This window comes from Gymnogyps californianus, unplaced genomic scaffold, assembly GCF_018139145.2.
Source record: "Gymnogyps californianus isolate 813 unplaced genomic scaffold, ASM1813914v2 HiC_scaffold_31, whole genome shotgun sequence".
Classification (NCBI taxonomy): domain Eukaryota; kingdom Metazoa; phylum Chordata; class Aves; order Accipitriformes; family Cathartidae; genus Gymnogyps; species Gymnogyps californianus.
In genome coordinates, this window is record NW_026114191.1 from 346,906 (window position 1) to 372,609 (window position 25,704).

The 25,704-nt window shown below is 52.7% G+C and overlaps 2 protein-coding genes across 2 annotated transcripts; one reads left to right on the forward strand and one right to left on the reverse strand.

Annotated features, from left to right (window-relative positions):
* Positions 1–795: 795 nt before the first annotated feature.
* LOC127028260 (olfactory receptor 14A16-like) lies at positions 796–14,946 on the forward strand. Its single transcript, XM_050913995.1, has 2 exons — positions 796–1,311; positions 14,512–14,946. Exons 1-2 carry the CDS (start codon positions 802–804, stop codon positions 14,944–14,946), a joined length of 945 nt encoding a protein of 314 aa, XP_050769952.1. The 5' UTR covers positions 796–801.
* Positions 14,947–24,341: 9,395 nt separating this feature from the next.
* On the reverse strand, positions 24,342–25,322 carry LOC127028261 (olfactory receptor 14A16-like). The gene has a single exon (XM_050913996.1). The coding sequence runs from the start codon at positions 25,305–25,307 to the stop codon at positions 24,342–24,344; it is 966 nt and encodes a 321-aa protein (XP_050769953.1). The 5' UTR covers positions 25,308–25,322.
* Positions 25,323–25,704: the final 382 nt, after the last annotated feature.

Here is a 25,704-nt window from a genome sequence, read left to right on the forward strand (position 1 = left end):
GAGGAGAAACTCCCGAGTGCTCCCTTGGCAAGAGTGTTGAGGCATTTCTCCATCTTGCCCTCCTGTCCATGCTTCCCTTGGTCTTACCCTCGGACTCTCTGGCAACAAGGAGGCTTCAGGTGCAGTGCACACACCGACGCTGCAGGTCCTGCAACGCAGCTGTGTCCATGGGAGCAAGGTGCCTCAGTTCCTTCCAAGCTGGACAGTGGAGAGTGGGCTCTGGACAGTGCAGTGTGTGGGGCTGGGGACTGAGCTGGCTCTGCTGAGGTCCCTACACTTTTAGCACATCCAGGAGCTTCCCTGGGCTTGTGCTGCCGGAAGATGCTGAGCAGCTCCTCTATATTACAAGGGGTTACCGATATAATCTGCATGTCAGGGCTGCTGCTTCCTTGGAGCTGATGGCCATGGACAGCAGCTGGACATGGTCTTCTCAGTGCTGGTCTCTCCGCACTTCCAAACTGTCCTGCCGTGTCCTTAGGATTGTGTAAGCCCTAAGGGAAATGGTGAATTTCAGCAGCTGTCACCCACTTTCCCCCATTCCCAGTGCTGTAGAGCAGGGACAAGTCCTCGGGAGACTATGGGCAGAGCCCTACTCCTTACATCAGACTCAGCCAGCACAAACCTGAGCTCCAGCCTGGGGGATGCATGAAGGTCCTGAAAGAAGGGATATAGGCAATGGGTGTTGGGGAGGTGGGGTGGGGTGCTGGAGGGGGAGGGAAAGGGAAGAGTTTTGCTCAGAGTAGTCCTCACTTGTCCGTGTGCTTTCTTCCTTTGGCAGTACCTCAGGAACAAAGGAATCAGATGTCCAACGGCAGCTCCATCACGGAGTTCCTCCTCCTGGCATTCGCAGACACACGGGAGCTGCAGCTCTTGCACTTCTGGCTCTTGCTGGGCATCTACCTGGCTGCCCTCCTGGGCAACGGCCTCATCATCACCGCCGTAGCCTGCGACCACCACCTCCACACTCCCATGTACTTCTTCCTCCTCAACCTCTCCCTCATTGACCTGGGCTCCATCTCCACCACTCTTCCCAAAGCCATGGCCAATTCCCTCTGGGACAACAGGTCTATTTCCTACGTAGGATGTGCTGCCCAGCTCTTTCTGTTTTCCTTCTTGCTTGGAGCAGAGTATTTTCTTCTTACTGTCATGGCCTATGACCGCTATGTTGCCATCTGCAAACCCCTGCACTACGGGACCCTCCTGGGCAGCAGAGCTTGTGTCCACATGGCAGCAGCTGCCTGGGGCAGTGGCTTTCTCCATACTGTGCTGCATACTGCCAATACTTTTTCATTACCTCTCTGCCGAGGCAATGTCCTGCACCAGTTCTTCTGTGAAAACCCCCAGATCCTCAAGCTTGCCTGCTCAAATGCCTACCTCAGGGAAGTCGGGCTTTTTGTGGTCATTGCCTGCTTATTCTTTGGGTGTTTTGTTTTCATTGTGCTGTCCTATGTGCAGATCTTCAGGGCCGTGTTGAGGATCCCTTCTGAGCAGGGACGGCACAAAGCCTTTTCCACGTGCGTCCCTCACCTGGCTGTGGTCTCCCTCTTTGTCAGCACCTCTTTTTTTGCCTGCCTGAAGCCCCCTTCCATCTCCTCCCAATCCCTGGATCTGGTGATGGCAGTTCTGTACTCAGTGGTGCCTCCAATAGTGAACCCCTTTATCTACAGCATGAGGAACAAAGAGATCAAAGATTCCCTGAGGAAAGTATTTCAACACATACTATTTCAGCATCATTAAGGTACCCCTACACCTTATAATACTCCCAGGGTATCTCAGAAAAAGTCAGGGCTATCATTTATTGGGAGAATTGGAAGGGTAGAAGTGAGAAAACCTGTGGGCTGAGTTAAAGACAGTGTTAACAGGTAAAGCAAAAGCTGTGCACGCAAGCAAAACAAAACAAGGAATTCATTCACTGCTTCCCATCGGCAGGCAGGTGTTCAGCTATCTCCAGGAAAGCAGGGCTCCATCACGTGTAACAGTTACTTGGGAAGACAAACGCCATCACTCTGAACATCCCCTCCCTTCCTTCCTCTTCCCCCAGCTTTATATGCTGAGCATGACATCATATGGTCTGGAATGTCCCTTTGGTCAGTCGGGGTCAGCTGTCCCGGCTGTGTCCTCTCCCAACTTCTTGTGCACCCTCAGACTACTCGCTGGCAGGGTGGGGTGAGAAGCAGAAAAAACCTTGACTCTGTGTAAGCACTGCTCAGCAATAAAGCAAACATCCCTGTATTATCAACACTGTTCTCATCACAAGTCCAAAACATAGCCCCGTACAAGCTACTATGAAAAAATTTAACTCTATCCCAGCTAAAACCAGCCCACGGACCTACAGTACCAGGCTGCTTGCATAAATAAAGAAGCCAGCAGAAAATCTTTGGTCTGAGCTCTCATCTCTCCAAATGTTCTCTGGAGGTGGGGGCACAGCCCAGCAGGAAGAAAGGGTTAAGGAGCCCAAATCGCAGCTGCCACATGGAGGAGCAGCCCATGGGGCCCCCGAGGCTGCACCTTGCTGCCTCAGCGGGCACTCCCTCTCTTCTGCCTGCGTATCATCAGGGCTGCTGCTTGCCTGGAGCCGTGGCCAGCAGTAGGACATGCTCTTTTCAGTGCTGGTCTCTCCTCCCTTCCACACTCTCCTCTTGTGCCCTTGCATTTGTGTTGTTAGCTCTAAGGGCTCGTGGACCTTGAGACAGTCCTGTTGTCTCTACGGTGGCATCCCTGTGGCTGTGGGCAGGAGCAGACCATGCGAACCACTGTGTCAGAGCTGGCCTCCCTGCTAGCACAGGCGTCACCAAAAAGGGCTCCTCAGGGCAGGGCCAGAAGGCCAGATGCCTCTTCCAAAGCTGGAATACACTCAAGGAGCTACTCCCTCAAAAGCACTTTTGCTCTTCTGAGGTTCTCGATGGCTTCGGAGAGACAAGCTCAGAGTCCCAGGGGGATCTGTTAGGCACTGAGGGCTGGACCAAGAGTTCCCTTCTTGGTGGCACATGTCCAAGCAGACAGCAGTTGTTCTTTGACTTATCTCCCTGGTGCTGTCCCACCTGTGGTGGGGCTGATGGCAGATGCCATCCTGGAGAGGAATTGGGAGGTGCCAGGAGAAGTCAGGGGATCTCCAGGACAGTGTGTGAGTCTGACTTGGCAGTGAGTTGCACCTCCTAAAATTAGTGACCATCGGAGGTGGAGTGTCCTGGAAGAAAAGGCAAACCTGAGGAGACCATGAGCTAACGAGGGCTCTGCAATGCCAGAAAAGGCCGTGAGGAGCCAGCAGGCAATAGGACCAAAGGCTGGAGAGTGGTTCTTGAAAGCCTCTTGGAAAGCCCATGCGCTGGATCTAGCGCAGCCCTGCCCTGCCCTTTGTGCCATTGCAGACACGCCTTGCTCCTGCCCAGCCCTGTCCTTGGCTATTGAGCATCAAGGGAAGATGGAAAGGGGCTCAGCAGCAGTGATCCCTTTCTGGCTGGGTCTGCTCCCCACCCTGACCAGCATGGCCAGTGCAGGCTCACCCCATGGTCCCAGGGCACCACAGCTCCCTCGCTCTGCAGAGCAGCACCGCCAGCTTGGGGCCTTGCAGGGAGCATGGAGAGGGAAGCAGGAGCGGCTGCCCAGGCCGGCACGGACACGCTCACCTGGGGAAAGGCTCTCTGGAGAGCAGGGATGACTGTGGAGAAGAGCAAGGCAGCATATCTGTGCCTGCAGGGAGGAATGCATGGCAAAGAGAAACCTCTTTCTGCAGGCACCCACTCGGGGCAGGCTGCTCTGTCCCCTGGCCAGGATTCTTGTGCTGGCCTAGGGAGAGGGGTGTTGCGGATGAGTGATTTAGATCACTTAAAGAATTGCCGCCAAAGGTATTAGCAAAAGTGATTTTAATGTCAATTTGTAAAAGTGCAACTTAACAAGGTTCGATGGCAAGGGTCACTCTATTACTTAATCCATGGAAGAAACATACAAAGGAAAACTGAGTTAGAGTCAATTTAGAACGATTTACACAAAGATCAGAGGCGAAAAAAGGTAAGGGAGACCCTCCCTTTGAGTCATGAGGTTCAGAATGGACACCTTTGCTTTCTAAACTCCTTCTCAGAGAGGAGTCTAGGTGCAGCTGGATCCAGACTTAGTCCCAGACTTGGTCAACAGTTTATGTCTAATGGAACTAGACCCAAGGATTTCATTAGCATTAGTTCAGCATGCTGTCAGTCACTTACCAAGGATCTGTTGTGAATAAGGGGTCTCTCTGTCTTGGGTAAGGAAGGTTCTCTTAGTCTCAGGTAAGGAATCTCAAGCCTTGAGAGGCGTCCCTGCTCAAGGAGAGAGTCGCCTGGTGTGCAGTCCAGTTCCAATTCAGGGAGAACTCAAATGGGGCTCATCCAAGGATCTCTTGTTGGTAGAAGGTCTCTCTGCCTCTAGGAGCAACCGTGAGAGGTGTCCCAGCTCAAGGGGAGATCACCGCCATGCAGCCACGCTGCCTAGCAGGGAGAGCTCAAAGAAGGCTCCCTTAGGCTCTCATATTTATGGGATAAAGTGGTTGGCTTGTAGTCCAATTGCACACAATGGGAGAGGTATGCACGAGACTCCTTGTACGCACAACTTCCTTTGTTCCTTGATAAATGAGTCTTGGAAAAGCCACCCGTTAATCACATGATCGGTGTTCCAAGCTCATATGCATCGATGTTCACTGTGTCACTCTGCTGCTTCACGGGTTTCCTAGAGGAGTTCTTGGCCCGCCTGCGGCTCAGGCCTTTACCTCCTTTGGAGCCTGTACCAAACTACTGTGAGTTTGGTTAAGGGGTTGAGTGCATCCGTCACAGTTCCCCACAACCCATCCAGCTTCTTTGAAAGCCCTGCTAATTCTCCTCTAACACCCAAGGTGTCCTAGCCCCACACTTCCTTGAATCCTCCCATGCACCGCTCCCCCCCTGCACTACCACATGTCTCACAAACCCCTCCCTTTTCTGCAACAGTGACGGGACCTAACTGCAGGAGGTCTGTGCATCCTTCATGCTCATGGATGCTTCCTGAGGTCCATGCAAGTGTGGGGAGTGAAGGAGGAAAAGGGCAAGGTCAGCTCACGGGGCATGAGTGGGCACGGCTACTCTCAGCAGCAGACATTCCCCATCTCCTAGGCTGAGGCATGTACACAGCATAGAAATGTCTCTTTCATCCCTGACTAGCAGAAGAGGGGTCTTCCTTCCTGACATCTTCCCAGGACAAACCTCCTCCTCTTCCCCACCCACGGACATCAACTGCTTTCCAGTTCCATTGCTGGGCTCAGACATGGGTTAAGGATTTGCTAAAGCCATCAGCCATCTCCTTGTTTCTCACTGACCTCCCTCGGTCCTCTCTCTGAGACCTACACACGGCCAATCAGTGCTGCTTACAGCCACTCGCTCTTCAGAAGAGGCCTTGAGCTTCCTGGATCTTCCTGGTGCTTATTAACTATCTTCCTGGCTCCCTCCAGAGCTCATGGCAAACTTTTTTGTCCTTAACAGGGCCTTTAGGACCATCTTTAGCCATATGTTAGGTTTACGGTTGGACTCGATGATCTTGAAGCTCTTTTTCAACCTAAATGATTCGATGATCCTATGATAGTATGATCTTTTATGAGATCATTGTCTTTTTCTGATCTTCTGTGCAGAAGGAGCAGTCAGAGAAAAGCCTCAAATACACCAAAAAGGATGCCAAGTGCCGTGCCAGGAAGAACGAGGTGAGCAACACCCAAGGCTGTGGCTTCCTGGCAAGGAGTCTGCCCTGAGAAGGGGATCCAGCCTCTGCCATCTGGGGACACAAAAGGGGACTTTTGCAAGACCCCTCTTCATCTGAACCGCCCTGGATATGTCATTGAAGATTGGGTATCATGACGTATACGGCAAATACTGATTCAGTTGGCACTGCCCAATGTTGCTACCACAGATACAAGCTGCTCTCTTCCAGACATTTTTGTTTAGGCAGATTAGTGTGGAGTTCTTTGTAGAGAATTAAACTCTTGCGGAAATTATAAAAACACCTGAAGAATTGTTGAGAGATGATTGACAGAAGCCCCAGCACATTTGATTCTCAAGAAACGGGACACCAGAGTCCAAGGGAAGAAAGGTTTGGGCACTTCCCTTGGATTTGGGAAACTGAAGCACACTCCACTTTGCCTGACAGCCTGCCCTCCTCAGCGAGCTGTGTGAGAAACTCTATCAATGAGGTCTGAACTCACAGTCATGTCAGGTAATTTCTGTCTAATTGCAGCCAATTCTGTTTAATTCCAGCCAGTCAAGAGAGGTGACTATCCCGCTAAAATTCTGTGTTGGTGTGGCCTTACCTTGAATACTGTGTGCTGTTCTGGGCAACACAATTTAAGAAGGATGTGAAGGTCCTTCAGTGCGTCCAGAGGAGGACAACAAAGCTGGCGAAAGGGCTGGAAGGAATGTCCTCTGAGGAGCAGCTGAGGACTTTGGGCTTGTCTAGTTTGGAGAAAAGGAGGCTGCGGGGCGACCTCATTGCTCTCTGCAGCTTCCTGAGGAGGGGACGTGGAGAGGGAGGTGCTGATCTCTTCTCCCTGGGATTCCAGGGACAGGACGCCTGGGAATGGTTCAAAGCTGCACCAGGAGAGGTTCAGCTGGACATGAGGAAGCATTTATTTCCTGAGAGAGTGGTCAAACCCTGGAACAGGCTTCCTCGAGAGGTGGTCGATGCCCCAAGCCTGGCAGTGTTTCAGAGGCATTTGGACAATGCCCTTAACAACATGCTTGAACTTTTGGTCAGCCCTGAAGTGGTCAGGCAGTTGGACTAGATGATTGTTGTAGGTCCCTTCCAGCTGAAATAGCCTGTTCTATTCTATTCTTTTCTATTCTATTCTATTCTATTCTATTCTATTCTATTCTATTCTATTCTATTCTATTGTGTTCTGTTCTGTTCTGTTCTGTTCCGTTCTATTCTATTCATCCAATGTTGTCCTGCCAGCTCAGGATTTGAGCTTCCATTTGAACCCATAACATTTCAATTCACACTACCTCCATCTTCCTTCTGACACTGGCTATTGCGTGACACAACTGTCCGGGTGCTCCAGGCAGGATGGGCAAACGTTTGATGCCTGAGCTGGAACTTCTGCCCTTGCTGGAAATGCGAATGCAGCAGGCTCCAGCCAAGAGGCCCAACAAAGAAAACTTCCCAGAGGGCCAACTAAGGAAAACATCCCACAGGCTGTGGGACTTTCTCCTCAGTGACAGAGAATTTGAGAGTCCAGACGATACAGCTTCACCTGTTTTTTCCTCTCTCTTTGTAACTTGTCTCTCAGCATTTATGAATTTAAGCTGCTTTGCCACTTTGAAACTCTGTCTCTCTGAAAAACTAACCCTGCATGGTTTGTTTTTTTTTTTAAACCCAAATGACTATGCAGAATTGAAGTTGGTTTCCATATGTGGGACAGCTTTGCACAACATCTGCTCCAACAGAGGAAATATCTCAGCCTGCCATGGGAAATGGGTGAAGCTGTGGGGGATAAATGTGTTTCCTGAGACGATATTTGATCTGCATACAATACTAAAAGGTGGTGAAGGTGAATGGGCATGAAAGCAACAGGAAAAGTGCCCATCCAGTGGAGCTGTGCAGAAGGAAGATGGAGCTGGACACAGCGTGAGGTGATAGAAGTGGGATCAGCATGTAGAGAAGACTTTTCTAAGGAAGACTGTACAAGGGAGTGCCCTGACTTCACCCAGCTAAAAAAATAGAGACCGGGCAGTCTGCTGAAGTGATGGGGAGAAGGGTCCTGGGGTAAAAGAGTGAGAATGGGAGAAGGTGGGAGAGATTTGGGCTGCAGAGGTTTGAGGTAGTCCTTTCAAGGTCTGAGCAGGCTGAGCTTTGGAGCCAAGGCAAAATGAACAAGTTCTCAGGGAAGTTTTGCAATTAGTGGTACTATCCCTAGTACCAGTAACAGGACAGTGCTGTAAGGGAACTCTTTCTTCTTCTTGATGACAATCAACTACAGCTCTTTAATTTCCAACAGCCATTCTGTATTGAGGAAATTCCTCTAAGTTCTCAGTAGCTAGCCTCTGGCATGAAGTTCTTCGAACAGTGTTTTACTTCTCACTGCTACCTCCTTCTTATCATTTAAAGCTTACACCTCTGAGACAGATTGGCCCCTAAATTGTGCCTGCTCCATCTCTTTTCGCCCTCTTTTCATCAGGAGGAGGAGGTGGAGTAGGGCAGTTGTTTCATTTTTAGCCAAAGAAGGCCAAGGCACAGATCCCAGGTTAGTGCAAAGGAACAAAGAAAGGCAAAATGTTCATGTGGCATACAGATACACCAGCATTACCTGCATTTCGAGGCTCTGAAGCCCTAACTCTGCAGCAGGGAGCCTGGGAGGTCTCAGCTCCCTTCATCTGCCCTGCATTTCCACATGTAAAATGAAACTAACCTAGTCAAAAAGTTGTTTTTGATTCTCTTCACAAACGAAAACTTCGCCTATGTCAGGAGATTGGCCCATACACCTAAAGAAGAATCACACTTGGCTGGAGAAAAAGCTGAGGTGTTGCCAGGAATGTCAGGAAGCATGGCATAGTGATTCCTGGGTTCATGGAGCTGGTCAAAGGCCTCGTCCCTGTTTCTGCAATGATGGCTTCAATGCCCGGCTCCTTTGTAGGCTCTGTACATGGATGCTGACATTTACTGAGCAACCTGCTCTGAAAGGATGAACAGGGGAGGCTGTTATTTTTGGAGGGTAGAAGGATAGTAAAAGAGAAGAACCTGGCTTTGGGCAAATGAAAAGGGAAGCAAAGGATGTGGTGAGGGCTGTTTGGGGGCACCTGTGAGGCAGCCCTGTGCCTGCTGTGAATTCCTTCTGGGGTGAGGGAGACCCTGAGAGCTTTCCCTCATTTGAAAAAATGAAGGGGAAGGAAAGAGAGCATCATTCAGGCTGGCAGGGAGCTCTGGAGGTGTCTCGACCAACCTCCTGCTCAAAGCAGGGTCAGACCAGATTACTCAGGGCTTCATGCAAACACCTCTGGACCACATTCCAGGGTAGATACAGGGCACACTCCCTGGGAAAAGCTTCCAGTGCTTGGCTAGCCTCATGCTAGAAAAGTTTCTCCCTATATCTAGCCTTAGCGTCTCTTGTTTCAGCCCATTGCCTCTTGTCCTTGTGTCACGGACATGAGCCTGACACCGTCTGCCTGGGAACTGCGCAATGCTGCTGCATGTTCCCCTCAAGATCTTCTCTTCTCCAGGATGATCAAGACCAGCTCTCTAAGCCTCTTCTCACAGAACCCAACTTCTCCCACCCTGATGGCCTCAGTGGTGCTACATTGAACTGGTTCCAGTTTATCAAGGTCCCTCTGGCATGGTGGGGTGTCAAAACCTAGGGAATGATTTTGGATACCATGTAAAAAGTGCTGAGCAGACCGGCTGTGCTCCTGCCCGCATAGCCCAAGATGCTGTTGGCCTTTGTTGCTGATGGCTCAGGTTTTACCTAAGGAAACGCAAGGACCACAAGAGCCTTTCCCACAGAGCTGTTACCGACCTGGGCTCTGTCATTGCAGGGTCTTAGTCCACCTCAAGGTCAGGATTTCTTGGCTATCATGAGGTTCCTCTTGGCTCCTCCCTCCAGTCGGTCATATCCTTTGGGATGGCAACCCTGCCCTCCAGTGCAGTTTCTGCTCTCCTCAATGTGATGGCTTCTAAAAATGCAATGAAAACTCAACCTTTCCTCTCCTCTGGGTCATTCAAAACATGTGAAACAGGGCAGGCTGCAGGACAGACCCTTGCAGTTCCCTACTAGGTACAAGTCTCCAGGCAGAGTACCACGCTTTGACCACGTCCCCCTCTGCCCCACCATCCAGCTGGGTTTTTTACCCATCTACTTATCCACCCATGCAGACCATAAGATCCTATCCTGGACACAAGTTGTGGGGGATGATGTTGAAAGCCTTGCTGATTTCCAACTGAAAGACAATCACTGCTCCCCCACGTCCCCACCAGAAAGCAAAGAGGCTGGCCAGGCACAATCTCCCCTGGGTCAATCCAGTCACCTTCTCCTTCCGACACCCAGAAATGCCATCCAAGTGGACACGCTCTGGAGCACAGCCTTTCATTCCCCTGCTCATCCATTGGGCACTTTTGAAAGGTGCAGGCAATGTTTGGGTGTTGCCAGTCATCAGGGAGTCCCCCCCAGTCTCCATGACCTTTCAGGGATGGAGAGTGGTCTCCCTGCGGCATCAGCCTGCTCTCTCAGCTTCCTTGGATGCTGCCCTCCTGTCCCATACACCGGTAAGGATTGCCTTTGCTCTAGGGACACCTAACTTGATCCCCAGCCACTGCCGGCTGTTCTCCTCCAGAGTCCTGCCTCGAGGCACAAAGGCCTGCGAGACCTTGCTGGTGACGACTGAGGCAATGAGGACATGGAGTAGCGCAGATCTATCTGCACCTGCTCTTTCTAAATTCAGCAGTGGCCACGCAGTATCTTGGTTTCTCTTTGAACCGTTGCTGAAGTAGCAAACACTCATTATGGTGCCCTTGAATTGCCTCACAGGTTTTACAGACTGATTTTTCTTTGGACTCTCGCTGTGCTTGGCGGATGCTGTCCTTGAAGACCAGCTGTACTAACCTCTGCCTCCACACCTTGGCAATGGATTCCATCAGGGTCACAGCTCTGTCTCTGACAGTAACGGCTCCAGCTCATCCTGTCTGTGCCCCTGGCTGAGGGCACTGCTGCACATCTGGCCTGAAGCAGCCCAGCTGCGGCACCAGGCAAGCTCTGACTTGCCAGAAGGAAAGCTGGCACCAAGTGTCCAAGAGCCCGTGCGGGCAAAGGCTTTGCTTCAGAGCAGAGACACGGCATGGACAAAAGAGAGCTGAATGTCTTTCTAGCCCTAGCACTACAAACCCACAATGAGAGGCCTACATTCACTCCCCTGAAGACATCTCCTCCAGCTTGCAATAGTAGATCCTACCCTGTCACCTTCCTGATGTCCTGCCTAAATACGGGACCAAACAAGTGATTCTCATGCCCAGCTCCTTTTCTGATAGGAGTAATGGCACTGCTGGAAGTAAGTGTCTCTCCCCAGCTGGGGGAGGGAACATCAGGGATTCCTTCAGCCTCTTTCACAGCAGGTTCCCCTGGAGCTGCAGGGACACCTCGAGGGAGCCCAGAGTGGGCAGAGCAAGTGGAGGAATGGAGGTTTCCAGAGGGCAACATTGACGCCTCCTGCAGATGCGCACACCCTGGTAGAGCAATTCCTGCTGCAGGAATCACTCTGTCCAAGATTCAGAGAGGGACAGTCAGTGATTCCTTCAGTCTGCCTGAAATTCTGTTCCCCAGGAGAGACCCTGCTGCCTTTCAGGAGCTGTCAGCCCTGGAGGCCCAGGGACACCTCGAGGGATTTGAGGGTGAGGGGGTGGGGGTAGGAGGCAGAGAAAGTGCTGCCTTGGGCTGGTCCTGTGCTGCTGAGCTGGGCTGGGCTCCTGGGATGGAGGGAGCTCATGGCAAGCGGGCAGCGCTGCCGAGAGACAGCTCTGCCCACGAGCAGCTCCTCTGCAAAGCGCAGCAGGGCTGAGGGCACTGCCTGCAGGCACCAAGGGGAGAGCAGTGAGGCAGAGAGAGGTTAAAGGCAGTGTGGAATGGGAGGATGCTGAGAGTTAATGGGGGAAAAAATCTTCACAACCTTTGACATGGTAAGTCTGTAGTGGCAGGGCAAAGAAGCTGCAGTTCCTGGAGGGATCTCCAAAAGCTGGCACATCCCACAGCCTATGGAATCTTTCAGGAGGACTCTCACAACTTCTCTGGTGTGGAGGAGGAGGACATGCTCCAAAGCAGGGCTTCCCTGCTGCACCATCAGAGGCAGAGGGCATGATGGCTGCATTCTCCCAGGGATGGCCGAAGGGGTGTGAAGCCGGGTGTGCAGCCACAGGTGCCCAGGGCTGTCCTTCTGAGCAGGGTCCCTGCACCTCAGGGGGCTGTGTGCTGGGGCAGGCACTCTGCCGCCTGCCAGGGTCAGCACTCAGCCTGCCCGGGGAGCTCCCCATGGCACTGTGGGGAGAAGCTGTGGGTGGAAGGAGCGACCCCTGTCAGGGCAGGGTCCTTCTGCTGTTGAGAGGGTGCTGCATGGGTCAGGGCTGCTCACAGCTCCAGCTTACCCCCGCGCATTTCCAAGGGAACTTTCCAAGATGGAGTTCCCTGAAAGGGAAGGTGTCTGTCTTTTGAGGTTTCTCATCTTGGTTGGCTGGGTTGGCAGTGGGACATTTCCAAGGGGACTTTTCTACTGGAAGGTAAAAAGGAGGGATTACTGTATGGCTAAGGAGCTTTGCTGAGGCTGTGTTTTCAGTTTCCAGCTCTGGGGGCTACAGACAGCACCAGCATCACCTCTCCAGTCTCAGCAGGGTTTCTGTGACCTGCTTTGTAGCCGCTGCACACACGGAGAGGCTGCAGGGCAGAGCTGGGCACACAGGGGCTGAGATGGGGTCTCTGAGCCCTGTCAGCGAAGAGATGTGGGGCCAGAGAAAGAGCTCCTGGCAGGCACAGCTCCAGGCAGCAGAGATGGGCAGGAAAGGAAGGAACTGCTAATGGAAACCCTGTTGCAGGGGAGATAGGGGCACCTCCCGGCCACCCCTGCACTGCAGATGCCTTCACTGAGACGCCTCCTTCACCTCTCCTCTCCCACCCAGCACAACCCTCAGCCCTCACGGCCATGGGGTCGAGGGTGGGAGTCCCCTCTCTGTCCAGCAGAGCAGCAGCAGAGGCGAAGGGCATCCCTCCTGCCACGTGCCCGTTTCCCGCTGAGCAGCAGTCGGGCTGAGGGCAACTGCTCTGCATTACCGCTGTCTGGGAGGTGGCGTGCACAGGGGGGTCAGGGGAAGGCTTTCCCGAGTGCCCGGCTGCCTCTCCCCTTGCCTCTCTCAGCCAGACCCTCACTGTATTTTGCCTTCTTGCTCCACTTGCCTGGTCTAAAGGTCTCTTTTTAGTGCTGTCAGAGTCCCTGGGGATGGGAGTTTCAGCTGCCGAGTCACACACTGCTCTTGTTTATCCGTTCATGCAGGTGTGTCCCTGGGAACAAGTGTCCCAGCTTTCCTCTAACGTGTGGGCTGTGGGCAATGCAGTGTGTGGGGCTGGGGAATGAGTCCGTTTTCTCTTCCTGAGATGCCGACATTAGGACAATTGGCTCCCTCCTTGGGGTGTCCTTCCAAGCTGTGAGCTGCCCTCCAGGATGCAAACCTCTTCCACAGCCCCTTTGTGTTATCTGAAAGCCCCACGGAGAAATGCAGACGTACTCTGCCTGAGGGAATGCTGTTGGGCTGGTGAAATGAGGCATGTGTGTCCTTGGCTAGAAGGGGGGTGCTGAGACCTTGAGAAAGGGTGAGACATTTCGTGGTGTGTAGTGGATCCCTCTGCTGTCAGCAGTGCCTGGTGACTTTTCAGGGTAATAGAAGAGTTTGATCGCCCTCCACCTTGTGAAGGTGCGAGTCCAGGGCAGTGAGGAAGAAGACAGAGAGACAGACCAGCTCCCCTCACTCTGCACTAAGCCCCAGGCAATCCTCTTGCCTCGCAGGTCTCCTTCTGTTCTCCCTGGGGGCAGCAGAAATGTGGAGGCTTTCTGAGATCAAAGAACACTGCCCAGGTGAGATGGGGGCAGCTTTAAAAGACCCCAAACCTCTCCAACTGTCTTCTGCCATCCTGGTTCCTTAGCAGTGGGAGAGCAGATGCTGACAAGCTCTTCTGCATTAGGAGCGGTTTCATCTGACACAGCTGACCACCAGGCCTGGCCCCTGCCCCCACCATTCCCATGAACCCACTGCTGCAGAGCAGGGCTGACTCCTCGGCAGCCAGCGGGAAGAGGCCCTTCTTAGGGCACGCTCAGCCAGCACTAACCAGAGCTCCTGCACTGGAGCTGAAGGAAGGTCTGCTGGAAAAGGCAAAGTGGGTGTGCGTAGCAGGGGGAGGGTGTAGGAGAAATGGTTGTGATTTTGCTCAGAGAAGTCTCCCCTAATTTGTCATTGACTCTCCTTGAAGGTCAGGAACCCATGCACAGAGGCAACAAATGTTGAACGGCAGCTCCACAACTGAGTTCCTCCTCCTGGCACCTGCAGACACGCGGGAGCTGCAGCTCTTGCACTTCTGGCTCTTGCTGGGCATCTACCTGGCTGCCCTTCCGGGCAATGGCCTCATCATCACCGCCATAGCCTGCGACCACCACCTCCACACCCCCATGTACTTCTTCCTCCTCAACCTCTCCCTCCTCGACCTGGGCTCCATCTCCACCACTCTCCCCAAAGCCATGGCCAATCCCCTCTGGGACACCAGGTCCGTCTCCTACTTGGGATGTGCTGCCCAGGTCTTTTTCTTTCTCCTCTTGATTGTAGGGGAGTGTTTTCTTCTCACTGTCATGGCCTATGACCGCTACGTTGCCATCTGCCAACCCCTGCACTACGGGACCCTCCTGGGCAGCAGAGCTTGTGTCCACATGGCAGCAGCTGCCTGGGGCAGTGGGTTTCTCTATGCTGTGCTGCACACTGCCAATACTTTTTCCCTACCACTCTGCCAAGGCAATCTATCTCCTGCACCAGTTCTTCTGTGAAATCCCCCACATCCTCAAGCTCGCCTGCTCACACTCCTACCTCAGAGAAGCCGGGCTTCTTGTGGTTAGTGCTTGTTTAGCATTTGGGTGTTTTGTTTTCATCGTGCTGTCCTATGTGCAGATCTTCAGGGCTGTGCTGAGGATCCCCTCTGAGCAGGGACGGCACAAAGCCTTTTCCACGTGCCTCCCTCACCTGGCCGTGGTCTCCCTCGTTGTCAGCAGTGCCATCTTTGCCCACCTGAAGCCCCCCTCCATCCCCTCCCCATCCCTGGACCTGGTGGTGACTGTTCTGTATTCGGTGGTGCCTCCAGCAGTGAACCCCCTCATCTACAGCATGAGGAACCAGGAGCTCAAGGATGCCCTCCGGAAACTGGCCGAATGGACGCTGTTTCACCGACAATAACCTGCCTCCTCTTCTCTGTGCATTTCCCAGAGGCCATGAGCCTGCTTTTTTCCCTTGTCATAATCCTACTTATAGATAATGTTCTGGGCTTCTACTACTTGTCTTGAGGTTTGATCCAGTTGTTTCTGACCCTTGTACAACACCGGATCAGATGTGGCCTGTCCAATAGCAGCTCTTCAATAAAAGGGCATCTCCCACGTGCAGTACCTGAAGGTTGAGCTCTTCCTCCAAAGGTGCTGCCAATAAAATGTCCACGGAAGTGGTCTTTTAAAGAGTTTTGTCTCCTTGTGTTCTCCCTGTGATTGGGGTTAAGCTCACGGTACCATGGGCTTCCATTGAACTGAACGTTGTGGTTTTAAAGGCTCTCTTTGTGGTGTCCAGTGGCAGTGGAGATGGGGCATGGGCTCCCAATTCCCTCCTCAGGCTGCTTCACGTATGACAGGACTGATGGCATATACAAAAATGAATGTGGAGGGATGGGGAGGGGATGGGGACTTGCCATGTGCCTTGGGCTGGGAGGGAATAAAGACTCAGAAGGTGAAACCCCCTCCAAGGTGATGTCCCCCAAAAGTAAAGCACTGAATCGAGGTATGCCCAAAGAAGGACTCTGAAGTGGCATGGGAGTGAGGGGGACGCAGCAGGCAGAGGGAAGGGAGAGTGGAGAGATGCGGGAGCTGCGTGAGGAGGCCCAGGGCTGTGGTGGTGCCCTGGGGAGTGGGGCTGATGGGGGCAGAGAAGAGGTGAAATGCAGTGGGGGCTGAGGCTCAGCTACAAAATGTCAGCAGGAGAGCCTGGGAGTGAGTGGCCTCTGTTTGCTTGTGTCGTTGTTGCAAGCAGCAGCCGTGGGGCTGATGGGCAGGCTGAGAGCCTTCCCTGCCCCCCAGGACCTGCTGTGCCCTTCAGAGGGGCTGGGGCTGTGGGGGGAGCGCGCAGAGCTCTGCAGCACCCTGGGGTGGGCAGTGTGGTGGGGCCAGGGCAGAGTGGGCTGCTGGGCTTGGCTGGGCTGGGCAGAATGCAGGGGAGGTGGGGAGAGGTGGGGAGGGGCTGGGCTGGGCAGGAAAGTGTCTGGCAGAGGAAAACACCCGTGGAGAACTCAGCTGTGTGAGCATGCAAAGTGAGGGCAGGGTGCTCACAGTGCAGAGCCAGGCCTCATGGTGAAGGAAGCAAGGCACCAAAGGGGCAGAAGAGAGGGGCCCAGCCTGTGCCATGTTCCCTGGACACCCCACGGAAGCTGTCCCAGGGCAATTTTCCCTGACCACCCCACACACCGGCCATTTCCAGCTCTGGCCATACACCCCAGCCCTCAGGAGGGACCTTTGCTGCATGGACACCCCTGTTCTCCTCTGGGGCTCTCTGATACCCAGCTCCACTGCCATTAGTAATAAAAAGAAAACCACTTTCCTACTGACACTCATTAGAAACCAGGTCCCAGAGCTCTTGCCACTGCTGGTCTCTCAGCCAAGCCCGTTCTCAGACACCTCCACCTAGATCAGGTATTCATGGCTGTGTCGTGACATGTATCGAAAATCTGCATTGTTTGAGCTCCCACCAAGTGGCCTGGGTCCTTGCTCCGGTGTGGGGCTCTGAGGGATTTCTCAAAACCTCAGCTCTCTCAGCCTCCCCTTGGCCATAATGTGCTCCAGGCCCCAACCATCCTTCTGGCCTCTGCAGGACTCGCGCCACTCTGTCAGGGCCTGCCTTGTGCTGGGGAGACCCAGATTGCATGCAGCAGGCCTGATGCGCTCCTGTGCTGGGTTAGCTTTGAGCAGCAGCCACCCAGCCACACAGCTGCTCCCTCACTCTCCCTCCTCAAAACGACAGGACAAAGGGAGGAAAAACATAGAGAAAAGCTTATGGGTCAAGGTAAAGAAAAGGAGAGCACTTACCCCTTACTGTCATTGTCATCACTTACCAATTACTGGGCAAAGAAGAATTAACCTGGGGAAGATCAATTTAATTTATTACCAATTAAAAAAAAGCTGTGGATTGTGAGAAACTATAACAAAAATATTACAGACCATTCCCCCACACCACTCCATTTTCCCAGGCTCAGATTACTCCTTCATTCCCAACACTTCTACTCACCCAACCCCAAGACAAGGAGGGGGAGGGATGGGGAATGGGGGTTACAGTCAGCACAGAACATCTCTGCCGCTCCTTCCTCACACTTTTCCCCTGCTCCAGCTTGAGTTTTCTCCATGGGATCCCACCATATTTGCAGCCAAGGCTATGTGGTGTTCATGTCTTTCTGTCTTACTTTTCTCCTATATACTCACAGAATGATGGAACTGTTGAGATTGGAAGGGACCTCTGGAGATCATCTAGCTGAAGGCCTCAGCTGAGGCAGGGTCAGCCACAGCAGCTTGCTCAGCGCCTTGTCTAGCTGGGTTTCAAGTATCTCCATGGAGGGACACTGTACAACCTCTCTGGGCAAGCTGTTCCAGTGATTGACAGCCCTCACAGTCAAACAGTGTTTTCTTGGGCTCAGGTGGAATTTTATAGACATGACTAAGATCTCTCCAAGACTTTTCTTCTCCACACTGAACAGTGCCCCAACTCTCAGCCTTTCCTCTTAGGAAAGATGCGCCAGTCCCTTAAACCAGCTTTGGGGCCCTTTGCTGCACTTGCTTTAGGAGGTCAACAAGTTGGCTGTACTGGGCAGCCCAGCACTGGACACAGCACTCCAGATGGGGCCTCAGCAGTGCCGAGCAGAGGGGAAGGGCCACCTCCCTCCATCTGCCACCAGTGCTTTTCCTAACGCAGCCCAGGAGGCTGTTGGCCTTTGCCGCAGGGCTGCATTGATGGCCCATGCTCAGCTGCTTGTCCTCGCTGCAGGAGGACCCCAAGGTCCTTCTCTGCAGAGCTGCTCTCTAGCCGGTCGGCCTCCAGCATGATGGCCACAGGGTGGCTGGATCAGAGGCTGTCCTCCTGCAGGGACTTTCTCAGCAGCACCTTGTCCTTCTTGGGCAGCAGCTTCCCCTCTGTCACAGGGCCCCACACAGCGCTGCAGAGTCACCTGGCACAGCAAAGCCCTCTCCTGCCGGGGCTGCAGAGCCCAGGCCTGTTGCTCTCGGGCCTTGGGGACTGCAGCTTTTGCTCTCCTTGTGGCAACCTCCTTCCTCATTCTCTTGCCACCTGCCGTCCCCTCCAGCATGCCTCTGCTGGGAAGCAAAGCCTTGCCACCCAGGGGTCGAGTCCGTGGGTACCAGGTTTCCACGTGACAAGTCTGCCCTTGGCCCTGCTGCCCTATCTGAGGTGCTGCAGCCCAAATGTGCACCAAAGCCCACAACCGGGGGCACTGACAGCAGGACCCTCGTGCGCCATCACAGAGCTGGGACATCAGGGGAAGGAGAGCTGAGGCAGGGAAGGACAGCTCCCATGGCTTTTGTGCTGGATGGAGATACAGCGCCTTTAGGAGAGACCGACGGGGAAGGTGAGAAGTGGGGGATGCCCTGTGTGATTTCAGGGCAGCTCAGATAAATGGAGGTTCTCTGTGGGACAGGCAACAGGTGAGGTGGGAGCTTTTGTGGGGGTCAACTTTGAAATGGGCCATCCACTCTGATGCTCACCTGGACCTGGTACTCCCAAACGGGGAAGAGCTGGTGTGGGATGTGAAGACCAGTGTCAGCCTTGGCTGCAGCGACCATGAAATTGTGGTCTCCCAGATTCCCCGGGAAATGGGGAAGGAGAGTCGCAGAGCACAGACCCTGGACATGAGGGCATGAGAACTTGGCCTGTTGAGGGCACTGGCAGGTGGGATCCTATGGGGGCAGTGTCAGGGCCCTGACACCATCCATAGGCCTTCATGGCCCTGACCAGCGTCACCTGCGGCCTCCACTCACCCCTCTGTCCATGGGCCCAGCAGACCATTGAAGCCAGGCCTCAGTTTCAGCCCCACCTTGGTCTCTGCTGGAGCTCTCCTGCTCTCCAGACACAGCCAGAGACACAGCCTTGCCTGCCCATGGACTTTGTTGAATCAGCCTTGCACACTCACTTCCCGCCTTGATTCTTTCTTGGGGGTCCACTGCAATGACACTGTGGCCCTGCCAAGTGCCAGACCCCAGCTCATTCACAGAGCCCTAAGGGCCTTTCTGCTGCCTTTCCTCCTGTCCCTTGCTCAGGGTTTGGGAGGAGAGAAAGGAAGAGCAGGTGAGGTTTGTGGGTGCACTGAACCTCCAGCAGGCAGGCATTCAAAGTACATGTGCTGATATCCCTCCTGAGGCATGATGCCTCTAACAAGACCAGAACTTAAGCAGCAACAGGACACTACAGATGAGAAAAGAGTACTAGTGTCATGGAGTTGCTAATCAAGGTAGAAAGCACCGGGATAACCATCTCAGAAACAAGAAAGGAGGGTGCAAAGTGAGGAAATGCAGCGCCAGTGGGGAAATGGTGAAAAGGGGTTGACTTTTTGCAAGGGAGTGGATAAGGTTGGTTAAAGAGTAGGACTTGAGAGGGGGGAAAAGAGTGGAGAAGGAGTGAATGGGGAAGCAAATGATCAAGGCTGTTTGGGGATACCTGTCAAGTAGCCCTGCATCTGAGCCGCACAGCCTGGAGCAGCACAAGAAGGGTGCCGCTGCTCTGATTATACTAATATCTGACTGACTTCCACGGTCGCGGAAAATCTGAGAGCTTTCCTTACTGTCACCACGGCCTTACTGAGGCATGATTTATCGTCGGTAAGTCCATGCTGCCTGCTTTTGGACACATTCTTCTCTTTTAGCTGCCCAGAAATGTCCCTCAAGAGGCCTCTCATTGATGGCACACTCCTCACCAAAGCGAGCTTGTACAGCCTGTGGTTCCCTCGGTTGCACTTTTGGCCCCTTTCAAAGATGGGTGCAACATTGGCATGTCCTCACTCACAACAGACCTCTACCAATCCCAATTCAAAAGGGATATTCCAAAGAAATAATCAATGTTCCCCTGTAACTTCAGTACCACTGTTTTGCCTGTTCTACGGTGTATTTAGTTTCTCTGATCTTTCATATACTTGCACCTGTCCTGATACAATGACCATTTCTGAAGTCATCTTGTCAGATGCAGATGGCCGAGGCAAAGGCCCTTTCCATTATTCTCCACTTTTCTCCTCCCCTCACTCTTTCTTCATTCCCATCCCTCTCACCTATGTTGCTGCTTCGAGATTCCGGGAGTAAAAGTTGGCCTCTCTTTCAGTAGCCTAATTCTCTCTGTAGCCAACTTTTTAGTTATGTTTCTATCCAGCTTTTTGTATCTACCCATCTAAAACATTTCTGACAAGATTATCCTTTGTAAAAAGGCAACCTCACTAGAGGCAGCTTGTACTGAGCCTATGGTTACAGAGTGTGTTTGATTGTTTATGAAAAGTGATCATGCTTTACTTTTCTTGTCTTACAAATAGGAAAAAATCTTCTGTGCCTGTGTGCAGCCAGTTCTCTAAGGAGAGCAGGCGGGAGATGGTGCAAAGGAGCTGTAACATCCAGCTGCAGACTTCAGTGGAGAAGTCTGATGCAAGGAAGAGTGATGCAAGTCCCAGGTGGCCAATGTCAGAAATGGTGAGGCTGGGGAGGTGAGGAGCAAAGTTCTCCATACAGTGTCAGACCTCAAGGGACTGCTTTTCCTACCTGTCCAGACCTCCTGAGGAGACACTCTGCATCAATATTAATGAGAGAAAGCTTCTATCACCTCTTCTTTAAACTGAAAAGTAATTAAAAATATACTTTAAAAAAACCTCATTCTTATTAGGTGCACTTTGAAATCTTCTTCATTCTCTACAGTATGAAATGACTCCAATTAGCTGTACAGCGCTTGAAGACTTGAAGGAAATTAGGAAGAGAAATAGTTCATTAGGCTTTCTGTATTTTAATGAGCCCCATGATGTGTTTGAGGCTGCATCCATGAACCTCAGACACTGGGAGGAGATTGAACAAACCTCTCAAGAAGTCCAAGTCAGAAGCAAAACCCAAAGTACCTTGAAGCACTGATTGGCCCCACTGAGGGCCTTTACTGACAAAGCCTCCCCAGGGACTCGTTAGAGCAGAGAATTGGAGGCTGTGATTGCAGGTAGGCAAAGGCACTGTGCAGGTGGCTGTAATGCTGAGAAAACCCTTGCTTTGCTTTATGAAGCAGAAAGGCCAAGCCCTGATCTCCAGCCCATGGCAAGGCAGGTCCTGTCCCTCACGCGTGGCTCAGGGCTCTTCCTGGGACCGTGGGATGTGAGGGTGTGCAAGGCCGAGCGAAGGACAACAATGGCACAACAACTTCCAGCTTCGCCATGGGGCTGCGAGGAGGCATCAAGGCGCCAGTGCCATGAGGACAACATGTCTTCTCAGAGACCTCGGTGGCAGAGACAACTGCCAGAGCCATGGGGACAGAGACCCTGGTTCTGTTGGTGCCTTCCAGCATTGCCAGTGCCTCTTGCCATCTCCACCGCAGGCTGTTCTACACTGTCCTACACCTGCCCCTCTTTCCCTGCAGGCTGTAGACACCCATCTCGCTTCCCCGCCTTGCTCTCACCTCACCATTTCCGTACGTTCACTGGTGTATCTCCACCCTCACTGGCTGTTCCTTCAAACACAAAGCCATGGGCTGATCCACACTCCCTCTGGGTGACCTCTTGCACCACAGCAGTACCCTTTGAGTGACATTTCTTCCTCCTGATAGCCAGTCTCCACCTTCCAAGTTGCACTTTGTCATATTTTTTTCTCTCTCTTTTGTTTTTCCCTGCTACCAAGGAAAGCTTGAACATCTCAGAAAGGACCCTTCAAGCAGGCAACCCAACCCGTTAGCCTTCTTGTGGCCTTTCACCTGACCACAGAGAAGTAACCTCACCATGATCTTCTAAACCACGAGTGCTGCTGGCCTTTCAGCTTCTCATATAGACGCGACCAAGCCATGTGCCTGCGGCTGTCCCATCATGTACTCGGGTGGAATGGACATGACAACCCCTATCCAAGCCCTCTTCCTGGACAGGGCCTATGGGGTACTCGGGCAGAGGTACTTTCCCAGCCATGTTCCTTCTGCTGCCTAGCACCTCCAGAGACAGAACTGACCTCACAGTCCCCTTCACAGCCATACCCTTCTTACTGGATGAGGAGTTTCTGAGACACAAGCAACGTCATAATACCATACCCATCCACCACCCTCCTTATGGCGCAGGACCTGACAGGATAAAAGTATGCTTGTTTTATCCAGTTTGTCAAATATATTTCCTACCAATGATTGGAGTGGAGAAACATTCTTCACAGGAACTGAAGTATTTGTGTTGATACATTTTATATCTTCTCTTCTGCCTCTTTTTTTCCCCTTCTTCCTCAGCCTATTCTATCTTCAAAAACCTCTTCAAGGGAAAGATTCATTGACTCACAGGTTAAAACTCAGGTGTGAAGAGAGCCCTGAACATCATTGTGTCCGACTTTCCTGCTCAAGGCAGGGTGAACTAGATGAGGTTGTTCAAGGCCTCTGCCCAGATTTGCATCATCCACAAAGGAGCTGAAAGCGCACTCTGTCACATCATAGAGGGGGACAATAAAGATGGTCAACAGTGTTGGCCCAAGTGCTGGTCACTGAGGGATGCCACTAGTAACTGGCTGCACGGAGGACTTTGTACCACTGACGACATTTGGGCTTGATCATCCAGCCAGATTCCCACCCACCGTAACGTCCACTTCTTCAGCCCAGATAGCACCAACCTGGCTAGAAGGACACCACGGGAGACCATGTCAAAGGCCTTGCAAAATCCCTGTACACAACATGCTCTACTTTCCCCTCTCCATTTTGGTTCGGCCATCCCTTTCTTGTCCTTCAAGTGCCTGGAGGCGGCTGCAGGAGGACATGTCCCATCACCTTCCCAGGGACGGAGGTAGGATGACCAGCCTGTAATTCTCCCAATTCTCGTTCGTGTACTTCTTGAAGATGACTTTGAGGTCTGCCTTTCCATGGACCCCACAACCTCTCTCCTTGCTCTGGCACTTTTGAGGGCACAGTCCAGAATCACAGGCAAGGGTGACGTAGCAAACAGGAGCACCTGCAATGAGCCCATCCAAGGCAGCTGAGCTGAATCTCACTGGGAGGGTGGGGGTTGTTCCTGGAGTCACCCACAGCAGTGTCAGGGCTCTGTCAGGTGTCCACAGCTGAGCTGGCCTCAGGCACTCCTGATGCACACAGATGTGTTCAGAGACACGAGCCCTTCCCTTGCACACGCACAAGCAGTGCATTGCAGGAGTCACCGTGTCTCTCTGGCCTCCTCTTGCCACTCCCAGAGGCTGGGAGGCACCTCAGCCCTGCCGTGTGTCGCCCTGCTCTGCACTCATCTGCGATGCCCCAAGGCAAGAGAAATGGACACAGGGACCTCCATTCAAGGAAGCACATCCCAGTGCTGCATTCAGGTGGTTTCCCATGGGATGTTATTCCCAACATGAAGTGACCTCAGGATGTTGCCTGTCTCTCAGGCCTTCAGGGAACCCCTAGGAATAGCTGGTGGCATTTGTGCTCACTCAGGTTCATCTCACCTCACGCGCATGATGTGCATGCTTACATCTCATCCGTACAATGCCAACATGGACTTCTGAGCTACTCTTTTGGTGTCCCTCCGTGGAGGGTCAAAGAACCTCTGCGAACAGGGGTGAGAGGTGAGTGCTGGAAATGGTGGCTGTGAGGGGCTAGTCCATGATGATTGCCCTGGGGCAGCTTCCCCAGGGTGTCCAGTGAACACGGGCACAGACCACACCCTGCTCTGCTGGTCCTTCAGGTCTCTCACAGGAGGCCTGGCTGTGTGAGGACACTGCTGCATGCCCCAACCCTGCACACTCACACTGTTTAGCTTTACACTGGTGTCTTCATCTGCAGGCCACTTTCTTGGGCATGTTTGTGAGAGCAACTTTGGAAGAAGACCTAAGCCTTCAGGCACTGTCCTCAGGAGATCCCCTTTCATGATGGAACCGCTCTTACAGAGGCCAGCTCTGTCACAGAAGTGCCCATTGCCTGTCCCTGCCTGCGGTCACAGGACTGCCATGCAGCAGAACTAAGACCAAGGTGCCAGAGCAATCAGGCCTTACACCAAACCCAAGCGATCAGAAAGAGAGTGTGGAAGTGAAAAGAGAACAGCTGTGGAAGACCAAGTGCTCCCTGGCAGTGCTGCCATGCCGGGACACTCTTCCTCTCCACCTCTGCACACAGAAATTGTCCCTGCAGCTCCCAAAAGTTCTTGGAGGAACGATCTTAGAAAAGAAAAAGTCGCTGCAGGGCCCTTTATTTTGTTTCAGCACACAGACAGCACAGCTCCTCGTTTACACAGCCACTTGGTCAGAAAAGAAAAGCAGAGAGTGAATTAGAAAGGGGATGAAAACATTATCACAAGTAAAACACCACCACCACCACCAAAAACTACAGATGACCAGCTGGGCCTGTAATGAGTTACATTATAACTGCTCTGCAGAAGAAGATGGGCAGTTGATTGCTTCAGAATAACATCCAGTCATCAGTTTCCACATGGTGTCCTTGAGCTCCTTGTTCCTCAGGCTGTAGATGAGGGGGTTCACTGCTGGAGGCATCACCGAGTACAGAACTGACACCACCAGCTCCAGGGATGGGGAGGAGATGGAGGGGGGCTTCAGGTAGGCAAAGATGGCAGTGCTGACAAACAGGGAGACCACGGCCAGGTGAGGGAGGCACATGGAAAAGGCTTTGTGCCGTCCCTGCTCAGAGGGGATCCTCAGCACAGCCCTGAAGATCTGCACATAAGACAGCACAATGAAAACAAAACACCCAAAAACTAAACAGGCACTAACCACAAGAAGCCCAACTTCCCTGAGGTAGGTGTTTGAGCAGGCGAGCTTGAGGATGTGGGGGATTTCACAGAAGAACTGGTGCAGGACATTGCCTTGGCAGAGAGGTAGGGAAAATGTATTGGCAGTGTGCAGCACAGCATAGAGAAACCCACTGCCCCAGGCAGCTGCTGCCATGTGGACACAAGCTCTGCTGCCCAGGAGGGTCCCGTAGTGCAGGGGTTTGCAGATGGCAACGTAGCGGTCATAGGCCATGATGGTGAGAAGAAAATACTCTGCTGATATCAAGAAGAGGAAAAAAAAAAGCTGGGCAGCACATCCTGTGTAGGAGATGGCCGTGGTGTCCCAGAGGGAATTGGCCATGGCTTTGGGGAGAGTGGTGGAGATGGAGCCCAGGTCGAGGAGGGAGAGGTTGAGGAGGAAGAAGTACATGGGGGTGTGGAGGTGGTGGTCGCAGGCTATGGTGGTGATGATGAGGCCGTTGCCCAGGAGGGCAGCCAGGTAGATGCCCAGGAAGAGCCAGAAGTGCAAGAGCTGCACCTCCCGTGTGTCTGCGAATGCCAGGAGGAGGAACTCAGTGATGGAGCTGCCGTTGGACATCTGCTGACTGTCTGCATTGGGACTGTTGGAAGAGGAGAAAACATTGACACATTAGGGCAGACGTCTTTGAGGCAGTCCTATGCTGTTTCCCAAAAAATCCCCTCAGAATTACTGAAAGAGATTTCTCTTTTTTAAAGAAAGAGATTTCTTTGGGGCAACTTCATTCAGCTCTTGTTTGTGAGCTCAGGTTTGTGCTGCTGAGAGAAGGCACTTTCTGTGAAGGGGCAGAAGTCAACATCTTTCGCATTGTTCTCAGCGTGAACACTGCAGAGTCCTGAGGGACAAATGGGCTCCCTGTGCCCTAATGCACAGTCAGGAGAGCTGCTCTGCCCACGACTGACCTGCTGGTCACCATGCAGGTGCCCTGTGCTTATTACACCTCTCTCCGTTGGAGGAT